At 41.6% G+C, this 12,440-nt stretch overlaps 1 protein-coding gene across 2 annotated transcripts in view; it reads left to right on the top strand.

The window, feature by feature from the left end:
• Positions 1-12,440, top strand: part of smarcd2 (SWI/SNF related, matrix associated, actin dependent regulator of chromatin, subfamily d, member 2) — a 50,265-nt gene that overhangs the window by 18,189 nt on the left and 19,636 nt on the right. For both annotated transcript variants that reach the window (XM_060036815.1, XM_060036816.1), the window contains exon 5: positions 7,085-7,204. In XM_060036815.1, coding sequence (XP_059892798.1) covers positions 7,085-7,204 — 120 coding nt within the window. The remainder of the gene's footprint in view (positions 1-7,084; positions 7,205-12,440) is intronic.

Genomic DNA, 12,440 nt, shown 5'->3' with positions numbered 1-12,440 from the left:
CACGAGGAGAGGCCCGGGGCTCTTCTTAAACTTTGAGTGTCTGAAGGTATCTACTACGTCATGCAAATCAAAGGGCGCTGGGGCACTATCCTTTAGGTAGTTTTTTTGCTCTAAAATGGCATCCTTAAATGTGGGTGAGTCAAACCTCAGATAAAACTCATTTAGCGTCTGTGCCAGCTTTCTATCACATGTGAACCCATCCAGCACCAAATTCGGATTTCTTGTTTTCTTTGTGCCAATTATGTTTTTAATGCTATCCCAAGCAGAGCCTAAATTCTTGTTCCCCAATTGGTCCTCTAGCTTTTCTTTATAGCTCCGCTTTGCTCTTGCGATTTCATGTTTAACTTCCTTTTTTAGTTTTTCAACCTCCGGAAGGTTCCCTGCTCTAAATGCCTGTCTTTTCCTGTATAGCAGTGCCCTGAGTGCTTTCGTCACCCATGGTTTACTATTTGGGTACACCTTTACAGTTTTTTCAGGAATAACTATCTTCACAAAAGGAGACGTAACAACTGACAACATCTGCAAGGACGTCAATGTTCGAACAAGATTGCTTAAACATTTCCCAGTCTGTACACTCATAGCAGCCCTGCAGACTCACTTTAACCCGCTTGGTGACCGTTTTTCCCCTCTGCAGTGCAGTGCAGTATGATGGGATAAGCTGAATACAATTATGGTCAGCCCCCCCAAGTGGGGGAAGGGGAATAGCTTTATATGCTCCTTTGATGGAGCCATAACACAAGTCCAGCGTTTTGTTGAGTCTGGTAGGGCACTTAACATATTGGTCAAAGTTCCTTATGGTTTTCTGAAGAGAACAATGATTAAAATCCCCAAGGATCAGCACTGGAGCGTCGGGTGATATTGCCTGTAGTTTTTGGGTAGATTGCAATATAGTCTGAGGCATTGTCAGCGTTTGCCCTTGGATGGATATACACAACCATGACGAAAATTTGGGGGAACTCTCGGGGAAGATAAGGGGGGCGCAGTGATACGCACAACGGTTCAATGTCTTTAGTACACAGTCTTTCTCTTACAATAACATTTTTGCAGTATCTTTGGTTCACGTATAGGCAGACCCCGCCCCCTCGTGACATACCGGTCGCAGCGGCATCCCGATCAAGCCGCACGGGTGAGCCAAAGCTGTCAATGGCAAGTTCGGTGTCCGAATCCCTCTCCGACAGCCATGTCTCTGTGATCGCCAACAAGCAAGCATCTCTGAATTCGTGTTGGAATCTGACGTTGGCTTGCAGCTCATCGACCTTGTTTCGAAGAGACCGCGCATTCGAGAGAATAATGGAAGGCAAGGGGGTACGGGAAAGGGGTTGTTTCCTTAGTCTTAGACGCAGGCCAGCCCGCTTTCCTCGCTTCATGATCTTGCGGGGAAACGCGCCGGTAGAATCCCCTTTTCCACTTGTTTGATCGGCAAAACAGTTTAGATCGGGAACCACTAGATTCACACCACGAAGATCCTGAAAGTTACTCCATTGGAGAAGAAAGTCTTTGCTGTATGTTATGCGCTCCGGTTTAGTGAACCCGTTTAGCGCTTCCGCAAGATGGATCACTGTCCACAGAAGGAACAAGACGGTTAACTCCATGATTTGATGCTTATCTGGTCAACTCAATAAAATATATTAAAAGTCCATTAGTAAGATGATTTGTTGGCCAATTAAATACTGTGCATAAAAGGTGCATAAAGACACAATCACAAAAACAAACAGAGTTTACGAACAGACGTGACTTGCTGCCGGTCGCTGCATGAGCATGCGCCCTTCTCAGTGTGCGAGTTCCGCTCCTTTTATTGTTGTCAAGAAAGGCAATTCTCTAGGGCAGTGGTTTTCAAACTGTGGGGGGCGCCAGATTTCTTCAGGGGGTGCACGACGTGAGAAAAAAATAAACCCGAAAAAAAACCTGAAAGACGATGATTCAAATCATCAGTCTTACTTCAACTGTAGAAGTAACATAACTAAATCAATTTTCAACCGTTTATCTTCGTGCAAACCATTTAACAAATCTACACACTTGTATCTTCAATAATATCTAAACAGAATTTCGATATAATTTAAAATGTCTTCAGAATCACAGTTTTAGTTTCATACCGCTTCGTTTTCAGCTGTTTTCATTGAAGACGTCAGCCCATTCTGATAAACCTACTTCTAGACATCGTAACTCATTCCTTTTTCAACCGTTTATCTTCGTTCAAACCATTAAACAAATCTACACACTTATATCTTCAATACTATCTAAACAGAATTTTTATAGCATTTATACTTTTTTCAGAATCACAGTTTTAGTTTCAAACCGGCGTCGTTTTCAGTTGCTTATAATAATTTAGGTCACCATTGCAACGCCGGTAAACAAACCCCGCCGAATAGTCGAATCTCTGGACTGAAAAGGCAGATCTGATTCGACTCAGAAAATTCAGAGTCGGGGACCCTGAATGAATCTGTAAACTGGCAGTTTACACAGATTAAGATGTTCAAATGTATTTAAAGAAGGTTAAGCTAAAACATGCTTAGATAAAGTTGTTAAATTGTGTTTAAAAAACGCAAAAAGATGTTGTAATGTTTCAGAAATATGTTTCAAAAATATGTTCCAAATGTTTTAAAATTATGATCGGAGATGTTTGAAATGTGTAAAATAATTAAAATATCTTTCAAAAACACAGGTATTTAGAAAAAAAAATGGGGGGGGGGGGGGGGGCTCAGCTGACTTTTTTTCTCTGAGGGGGGGCTCACTCTCTCACACTTTGAAAACCCCTGCTCTAGGGTGTCTTCGAATGTATGATAATTTCAGGCACAGATCATTTTACTTCCTATCAGCCCTGTACTTTACATTTGACACTAGGGATCGACCGATATATCGGTCGGCCGATATTATCGGCCGATATTCGCGTTTCTACGTGCATCGGTATCGGCCGATACGGGGCTGATTTTCGCCGATATTTTTTCGTTTATTTTTTTTTTTACTTGTTCTACCTCACCTGTTTTTAATATTTGTTAAATATTGTTCATCTACTTGTTCTTACTTGTTCTACCTCACCTGTTTTTACTATTTGTTAAATATTGTTTTTTTATTGTACTTGAAGTTCAATAAATGTTCCTTTTTTTAAATTGTGACTTGTAACATTTGTTATCAGTGTAATTTTTATGATTGAGGGAGCAAAAGCAGTATCGGCTCTAAATATCGGTATCGGCGTATTAAAGTATAGCTAATTAAATAACCAAAGATTGCAGTTGGAGGATGCTTGCAGGTAGGCAAAAACCCTCAACTAGTTTGGTTGGTTTAGTCAAATATCCTATAAGCGCTTCTTATTAGGCTATGTAGCTTAAATCATGACATAATCAGGCTGTAGAGAGTCCAGTGGTTTTCAAACTGTGGGGCGCGCCCCCCCTGGGGGGCGCCAGAGTTCTTCAGGGGGGGCGCGACGTGAGAAAAAAATAAACCCGAAAAAAAACCTGAAAGTCGATGATTCAAATCATCAGTCGTACTTCAACTGTAGAAGTAACATAACTAAATCAATTTTCAACCGTTTATCTTCGTGCAAACCATTAAAAAATCTACACACTTGTATCTTCAATAATATCTAAACAGAATTTCGATATCATTTAAAATTTCTTCAGAATCACAGTTTTAGTTTCATCCCTCTTCGTTTTCAGCTGTTTTCATTGAAGACGTCAGCCCATTCTGATACACCTACTTCTAGACATCGTAACTCATTCCTTTTTCAACCGTTTACCATCGTTCAAACCATTAAACAAATCTACAAACTTGTGTCTTCAATACTATGGAAACGGAATTTTGATAGCATTTATACTTTTTTCAGAATCAGTTTTAGTTTCAAACCGGCATCGTTTTCAGTTGCTTATAATAATTTAGGTCACCATAGCAACGCCGGTAAACAAACCCCGCCGAATAGTCGAATCTCTGGACTGAAAATGCAGATCTGATTCGACTGGCAGTTTACACAGATTAAGATGTTCAAATGTATTTAAAAAAGGTTAAGCTAAAACATGCTTAGATAAAGTTGTTAAATTGTGTTAAGAAATTTGTTTAAAAACGCACAAAGATGTTGTAATGTTTCAGAAATATGTTTAAAAGATATGTTTAAAAAATATGTTTCAAAAATATGTTTCAAATGTTATATAATTATGAGCAGAGATGTTTAAAATGTGTAAAATAATTAAAATGGCTTTCAAAACACAGGTATTTAGAAAAAAAAATTTGGGGGGGGGGGGGGGGGGCTCAGCTGAATTTTTTTCTATGAGGGGGGGCTCACTCTCTCACACTTTGAAAACCCCTGGTATAGAGTGCAACATGTTTAATAGCCTAACTTTCAATAGATGGAAAAAAACATGAACGTCTAACATGAACGTCGCAATAACGAGGCATGTGTTACGAGTAGTGTGTGTGTGCGCGAGAATGGCAGTGTGCGAATGTGTGTGTGTGAGTGACGTCAGCGAGTGAGTGGACGAGGAGCGAGGAGAGCGAGCGGTAGCATGTGTGTTTAGTGAAGAAGCGAACGAGTCCGGTAGAATAAAGTATCCATCCTGTCAATAATCGGTGGCCGCTTCATTCCGACCTATAAGCAGACAAACTGCCGGTCAAATTACACAAAACAATAGAGACCGGTAGGGCTGAACGATTTCAGGAAAAGTTCGAATAGCGATTTTTCGGGCAGATATTGCGATTTCGATTTTCTTCACGATTTTCTTCAAATCAAGCTTCAGTGCAATATTCACAATGTACAGTAATATTTACAAACATGACATGCCATTAAAACATTACATACTCTAATGTAAGAATGAAAACTAAAGTTAAGAATTGATTTCTAAAGTATTTAATAAGAAACATGCATGTAAACTAAAGTCCTTGACCAACTGCAGTTGTTACAACTGAAGAACTAAAAGAGCCTATTTGACTGTCTTAACTTAGAAAAGTACTGCTACTTTTTAGTTGTTTTTTTAAGACAGTCAAAGATGGCTCTTTTAGTTAATTCGTGCATTAGAGTATAACAACAAAGGGAGAGACGTCGGAGAACCCAACGCAGTCTATTCATAATATTGTAATGACCACGGAAGAGGCAGTGAATGAAGTATTGAATAGACAGAGATTTATTAGATAGGCCTACCTAATAAACCGTTGGAACACACAAGACCGGAAACACGGCAACGCCGGTAAACAAACCCTGAGAAGCCCAATCCCTATGAGAGCTCCCCGCGCTACGGCCATCCGGAGGCGCACAGAGCTTTTGGCGGTGATATTATATATAAAAATATTATATTACATACTATTACATTATATATAGAGCTCCGGGAGTCGCAAATGGCAACATTCACTTTCTCCTCCATGCTGTAGTTCACCCCGGACTGAACTGCCCTGAGTTTGACGGTTGAACGCTGATTGGCTGTTACGTTACACATGTGACTCAGTGGCCACGCTGTTGAACGCTCGCCTGTGCACGGCAAAAGTGTGTGGCGCGACAAATCAAAACTTGTCGCCGGTTTTCTCTAGCGAAAAATTCGCCCGATACGCGTCTATACGTTCACTTTGTATGGGATCCTGTCGCCCCGTCGCGTTTGGTGTGAATGCACAGTAGACAGCCATTTATTAGTTTCCTAATAAACCGTTGGAACACACAAGACCGGTAACCATAGCAACGCCGGTAAACAAACGCCGGTAAACAACCCCCTCGAAGAGAGCTCCCAGCCCCACGGCCATCCGGAGGCTCACACAGCTTTTGGCCGTGATATTATGTATACAATTATATTATATTAATTCGCCCGATTCGCGTCTCTACGTTGAAGCGTGAACGCACAGTAAAACCGAAAAAAAACGTGGCTTTGGCGATCCCGAGATCGCGTTCTCTGTAAACGCGATTTCGATCAGAAAACAATAAATCGTTCAACCCTAGAGACGGGGATCACACAGGCAATTTTTTTCGCGCTTGGCCCACTCTGGATAAATGTCGTTCAAGTTGCATATGAGAACTTCGACGGCCGTGGAGAAATGCAATCCTCCGTAGCCACGGAGAGCTGTCATCACAGAGAGGGCATCTCGTTGCATACTTACGGCATCGATAAGAGGGGGCGGTGTCAGCAGACTATTATTTAGACAAATTATTAGCAAATTTCAATCTGACAATTTGACCGTAGAGTTAGAAAGGGCGTATCGCGCTGCTGCCTTCTCACACCGCTAGACAGGTTCGTGGCTTTGAGGGTCGCGATTTCGGTTTCGATACGCGTATCGTTACAGGCCTAGTGATCTGTATGAGTCACTGTTCACAAATGATCGCTCCTCATTATAATAGACAAATACAATGATTCAACATTTATAATATGTAGGCTTTTATTTAACCACGCAGGCTATTTGAATTACTGTATCAATGAACTAAAGATACAAGAAGTGCTGGCATTGCTATAGTGACTTAACTTTAGTAATTTCTACATTCAACCACGCGAACCTTTAATCTTTAATTAATTTAAAGTTATATACAATGTTTTATAACACTCTTATTGGTATTATAAGAGTGATTATTGAGATTCAATTATATTGCTGAGATTTGGTTCTGCTCCGTTGACTTAATTTACTTGAGTGCACTCCCCACTCAGCTGACCTTGTGAGTGTACAGTTTACTAAGATGGGAGACGCCAAATCTCTCTTTTGGGTCAGTGTTGTGTTTCGAGTCTGGGTATGTGGTCCTTATTGCCTTTTAATGGTGCTCCTCTGCTGGGTGGCCAGGGGGCCCTGTGGTTGGGGGGGGGGGGCTTTATAGTTCTCCCTTAGGTAGAGCTCCAGCATTATGATGGTGACAGAGAACTTTGGTCACAAGTCTAATCCCGGTTCTGGGAAAAGTCATGAGATCTGCTTGTTCTAAAGGAGAGCAATTCTGTGGGGTTGCTCCGTTTGTCATGCTCCCTCAGGGTATTGGTTCTCCACTGGACACTGAGTAATACGAGTGGACTTTATAGCAGAACATGATGGCTGAGTCTTCTAAATGTCTAACTAATCAACGTTTGGTTGTGTCTGTTGAACTTGGGGCAGCCAGACAGAACCCTGAGCCCGTATTTCGTCTCTTGTGTCCCCACAGCAGAAGCGCAAGTTGAGGATCTACATCTCCAACACCTTCACCGCCGCCAAGCCTGAGGCTGAGGACCATGAGAAGGTGGCATCCTGGGAGCTGAGGGTGGAGGGCAAACTTCTAGATGAGGTACACACATCCTCATAAACTGTCCACGCTTTTGGTTTTGGCGTACCTACCTCTGGATCCCCTGGGATGATCACCTAGTTATGGTCCTAGCCACGCTTTTGGCCTACCCAGGGCTCAACACTGCGACCAAAATAGTTGCATAATCAAACATTTATCATGTGGATGTAAGGGTAGAACATGTTTTATTGGACCAATGCTTCAAAAGGCAAAACTGCAATATCACATAAGTGCTGTGTGGAGGAAGTCAGTGTTTTTGGGATCCTCTGCTGCTCAGAGTCTGTTTCAGAAGAGTTTCAAGGTGTGTGGGTCACACACCAGACCACGGCCGCATCCGCAGCAGAAGCAAAGGTCTTGTCGGAGGGTTTGATTGAGGTCTTGTTCCGTTTTCATTGGAGTTAATGCTGATGGATGGCGACGCGATGCACGCCAGGGTTTGGTTCGTGCTGGAAGTACTCGTCGGCTGTGTTACGGCGGTTTTATACATTGCGCTAAGTTTAAATGAAGTTGCACCACAGAACTAGCGTTATAGCATGCAAAGAAATTCATTGCTCTACATAACAGATCGCCAGAAATGAAAAAGATACCTAATTAGAGTATATATTTCCCAATAATAATTATGTCAACTCATTATTAGTAGGAAGAGCTTTTTGATGTAGAAGGAGGAGCAGGAGTTTGTTGGTGAGGAAGACATGCCGAGGTGCTGGCGGTAAAAACATGCATAAAAACTTTCAAATAGTTGTAAATAAACTTCAAAAGATTTTCTTATCTTGATTGGTGTTTTATTGGTCCTTAATGTGCAAAGTAAACAAGGTGCAATGTATATAAGGTCAAAGTAAATACGGTGCAAAGTGATTCCGGAAATTATTAATCACAGCCCTTGCCGTCTCCGTTGCGTCGACTAATAATAATAATATTGGATGCGCATAGAGCTAGGGAGAGGGACTATTTGCAATTTGCAATACAATCATGACATTATGCAATAGACAATTCATTATGTAATTTGAAAATTTGTTATTCAAAGTGTATTTTAATATGAAAAGTGACAATGAAATCCTCAATTCGATTTGAAAAAGTTATAACAATAAAAATAGAATTAACATTTTGTCACATTTTTTGAGTGCCTTTTAATCGAATGGAAAAGCTATATCACCCCTGTGATTGCAATGCACTTCGCCACGCTTTGTGTTTTGCAAAATTCAAATGACATTTCAATCTGCAAAAGGCTTTGCAAAAGATTTTGCAATCTATCAGCGAATCGCGTCTCGGCGAGACCTACGTCACTACCTCGTAATCGCCTTGTTTATATGCAATGGAGGAGATTGTCGCTACACTCTGAAGTTTGACAGATGATGTGGAGAACAATCGTGTTGAAGACACAGATGCTGTTGATGGAGTGCGTACTCTTGGAGATACAGGCCTGATAGAGTTCATGCGTGGTGCCTGAATTCAGGCTTGAGCTCGGCCATGTATGTTGTCAAGAAAAGTGAAAAAAGGTGAGCGGTGCCTTTTTTAAAATGTCTAGTCAACCTACCTGACCTTTAGATTGACATGTCTACCACCAACTAAGCGCAGTCTATATAATGAAGTCTTTTACCTTTGTATGTTTGCACTGAGGATGGTCTGAATGGGACTGAAAACGTTTTGCACGCACTCTGGGTAGCACTTTACACTTTTATTCATAAAAACGTATTGTTGCTTCGGCTATATGGTGTGCGAGTTCCGCTCCTTTTATTGTTAAGAAAGGCAATTCTCTAGGTCTTCGAATTGTATTTGATGATTTCAGGCACAGATAATTTCACTTCCTATCAGCCCTGGAGATAGGATAGACCAGGGGTTTTCAAAGTATGGGATAGTGAGCCCCCCCCTCAGAGAACAAATTTCAGCTGAGCCCCCCCCCCCCCCAAAATGTTCTAAATCCCTGTTTTGAAAGATCTTTTAATTATTTTACACATTTTAAACATCTCTGATCATATCTTAAATATCTCTGATCATATTTTACAGATTTTTTATATCTCTGATCATACTTTTGAAACATTTTAAAGATATTTTTAAAACATTTAACATATTCTAATCATCTTTGTGCGTTTTTAAACACATTTCTTAACACATTTTAACATCTTTATCTAAGCATGTTTTTGCTTTACCTTTTTTAAATACATTTACATACAAAAAAAAGGAAATAAACTTCAAAAGCTTTTCCAATATTATTTGGTCTTCTATTGGTCCTTTTAATGTGCAAAGTAAACAAGGTGCAAAGTATATAAGGTCAAAGTAAATACGGTGCAAAGTGTATTTTTTCGTTCTCAGACCAATCACAGCCCTTGCCATCTCTGTTGCGTCGACTTCAGCTCTAGTGCGCGTGTAGGGCTAGGTAGAGGGTCTAAAACAACAGAGAGAGCTCTCCGTGTCTACGTACAACACTTTACGGAGGAGTATAACCAGCCCTTATCCTTACTGGTAGGCTGACGAGGAAGTGACATAATTCCCGCCCAGACGCAATTCGCTGATGGATTGAAAAATCTTTTGCAAAGCTTTTTGTGGATTGAAATGTCATTAGAATTTTGCTACACAGGGAGCGTGGCGAAGTGCATTGGAATCACGGGGGCTTCCCATTTGAATAAAGACACTCTTTATTTTTTTCATTTCCATTGTCACTTTGCATATTGAAATGCACTTCGAAATAACGTATTTTCAAATTACATTATGAAATTGCATTATGAATTGTTAATTGCATAATGCAATGACTTATTGAATTGCAAATTGCAGTGCCATTTTAATTTTGCTACACATATGCTTCCATACCTTCAAGCCATGGTACGAATGTATCCTTACCTTAGATCCTCTTCTGATCACTGGCTCTAGTTGCCACTATGATCAGATCTACGGTACATCTTACTGGGTGTTTGCTGGTACTTTTTGTTTTGGGAGTTGTCCATGTCGCTCTTATTGTTGTTGAGTACTTGTGCTGTATTTCCACAGGAGGGTGCGGGTCGGTTCAGTGCGGCTATTTGGAGTCGTGAAGGTACCACAGTACCCTTATGGTAGGGCGGCGTTTAAGCCGGATGGCGATAGCCGCGGCAGCTACATTAGCATCGTGACCTCATAGAAGCCCGAAACAGTGTAGCCTGCTAATAAATCCGAGGAAAAATAAGAACGCGCGCACAATCAACAAAGATCAACAATGTAGGACGTCCAAGAAGGAAGGCAAACTTTTGCGTGACATTTTCTTCAATAAATGAAGCTTTCGCCGTTTTCCTGAAATACCTTGTGGATAATATGTTTGTTTGTTATTATCCCCCTGTCACACGGTAGTTAAGGTTGGGGGATCATCTACAAGCTTCCATCGTCCGATTGCGCCCCCTAGCAAACGATAGTCGATACTATCGGCGGGGGGGTCGCTAATTTATCACATTCTAAAATTGCCGTTTGATTTTTCAATTTCTTTCTTTAAAACGATTAGGATGGTCTTCCCCTCGGACCAGCGTGAGCCTCCGCTGATTTAAGTTTCGATACGTCGTGCCGGCGGCGCTGTCATGATGACACAGTCGGTATGTCTCAATAGTGAAATCACCGTTACTCTTGTATCTTCAATAATATCGAAACGAAATTTCGATAGCTTTTATACTTTTTTCCAAATCAGTTTTAGTTTCTTTCCGGCATAGTTTTCCTTACTCTCATTGATTTCCTTTGACGCCAGAGCGTTAGGTCGTTCATGCACACACACACACACACACACACACACACACACACACACACACACACACACACACACACACACACACACACACACACACACACACACACACACACACACGCAATAGCTCCGCCAAATAGCCACGTTTATGGACACTTCTGATCCGATTAGAAGTGGAAGAACGGCTCAATTGGAATAAAAAATTTTCATACGCCTCAATCGGAATACAATTCTCTGATCGGAATAGAATTCCATGTCCTGATGACTTATCAACCCATGCGTGTCCGGTTGCTAAGCGACGTCAAAGTCTTTGGCAGACTATTTCTCTGCTGATCAACACTACGAATGGTAATTGTAAAAAGACACACCGTGTGAATTCAATATATTGTTTCGTTTTGGCAAGGAGCAGTGTAATAAGCGGGATAATGTATAATATAATGTATCCCTTACATATATCATAAAAGTCAAGACCAACATAACGGTTGTGCGCGAGACATACGGACGTACGCTTACCACTTTTGTAAATGCCATACATACATTACATTCGGATTGCATGATAGGAATAGATCTATTCCGTTTAGAAATCTAATTGGATGATCAGAAGTGTCCATGTTAACACAGCTTGGACACACACGCAATCGCTCCGCCATTGTCTTAATACGCACATAAACACACAGACATAGACACACATACACATAGATGAGCGACCATCAGTTTTTCAAAGTGACATTCAGCGGAGTGTGATGTCATTTCGCCGTGCGAGCAGACCGGTAGGTTTCGAGCCCCTCCCCTCTCCTCTCGTAGCAGTGAGTGAATACTTCAGTTCAGTGCTACAGAGTGTGTTTCCTCCTGTGCCAGTTAACTTGTATTACAATTTGCGGGGCTTTTTAAGCTGTAAAATTAGCCACCACACACAGCACACCACAGCTCTGTTTTTCTAGCAATAAAAAAAAGAATGACCAAAAAAAACGCCTTTTCATCTGCAACTTGCAACTTGCGACAATCGACGATGGAATCCATCGATAGTCGATAGAATCGACCATCGGCCCATTCCTAACGGCAGTGCGATTATGTCGACAGGCGGCGTGTGTAGCTCGAACTTGCCGGCACCCTTTCAGGAGTCACAGTACCCCAACAGAGGAGTACTGCGAGAAGAACGGCTCAATACGGCTCAGTCCGGGTCACGCCAACTTTTGGCGTTGGAAACATGATCCGTGCCGCACCTTTGCGAACTGAACCTACCCGCACCCTCCGGTGGAAATGCGCCATTAGAGTACTATCCAATCTGTTCTTGAAACAATTGACACTTGGTGCGTTCACCACTTCTGATGGTAGGTTGTTCCATATATTGGTCACTCTCAGGCTGAAGAAGTATTTCCTAAGTTGAGTTTTGGGTCTTTGGGTTGTTAGTTTGTACTGGTGCCCCCTGGATGAATGTCTCTGGCCGTCACAGACACAGGCGGTGTTGGTTTGGTGCCTCTTTGTTGGACAACCCCTATGCTGTCTTACAATTTCTCAGCACTGGTGTAGTCAAGGTGTCAA

This window comes from Gadus macrocephalus, chromosome 18 (genome assembly GCF_031168955.1).
Source record: "Gadus macrocephalus chromosome 18, ASM3116895v1".
NCBI lineage: Eukaryota > Metazoa > Chordata > Actinopteri > Gadiformes > Gadidae > Gadus > Gadus macrocephalus.
Note: the sequence above shows the minus strand (reverse complement) of the source record. Positions and strands in the feature narration are given on the sequence as shown.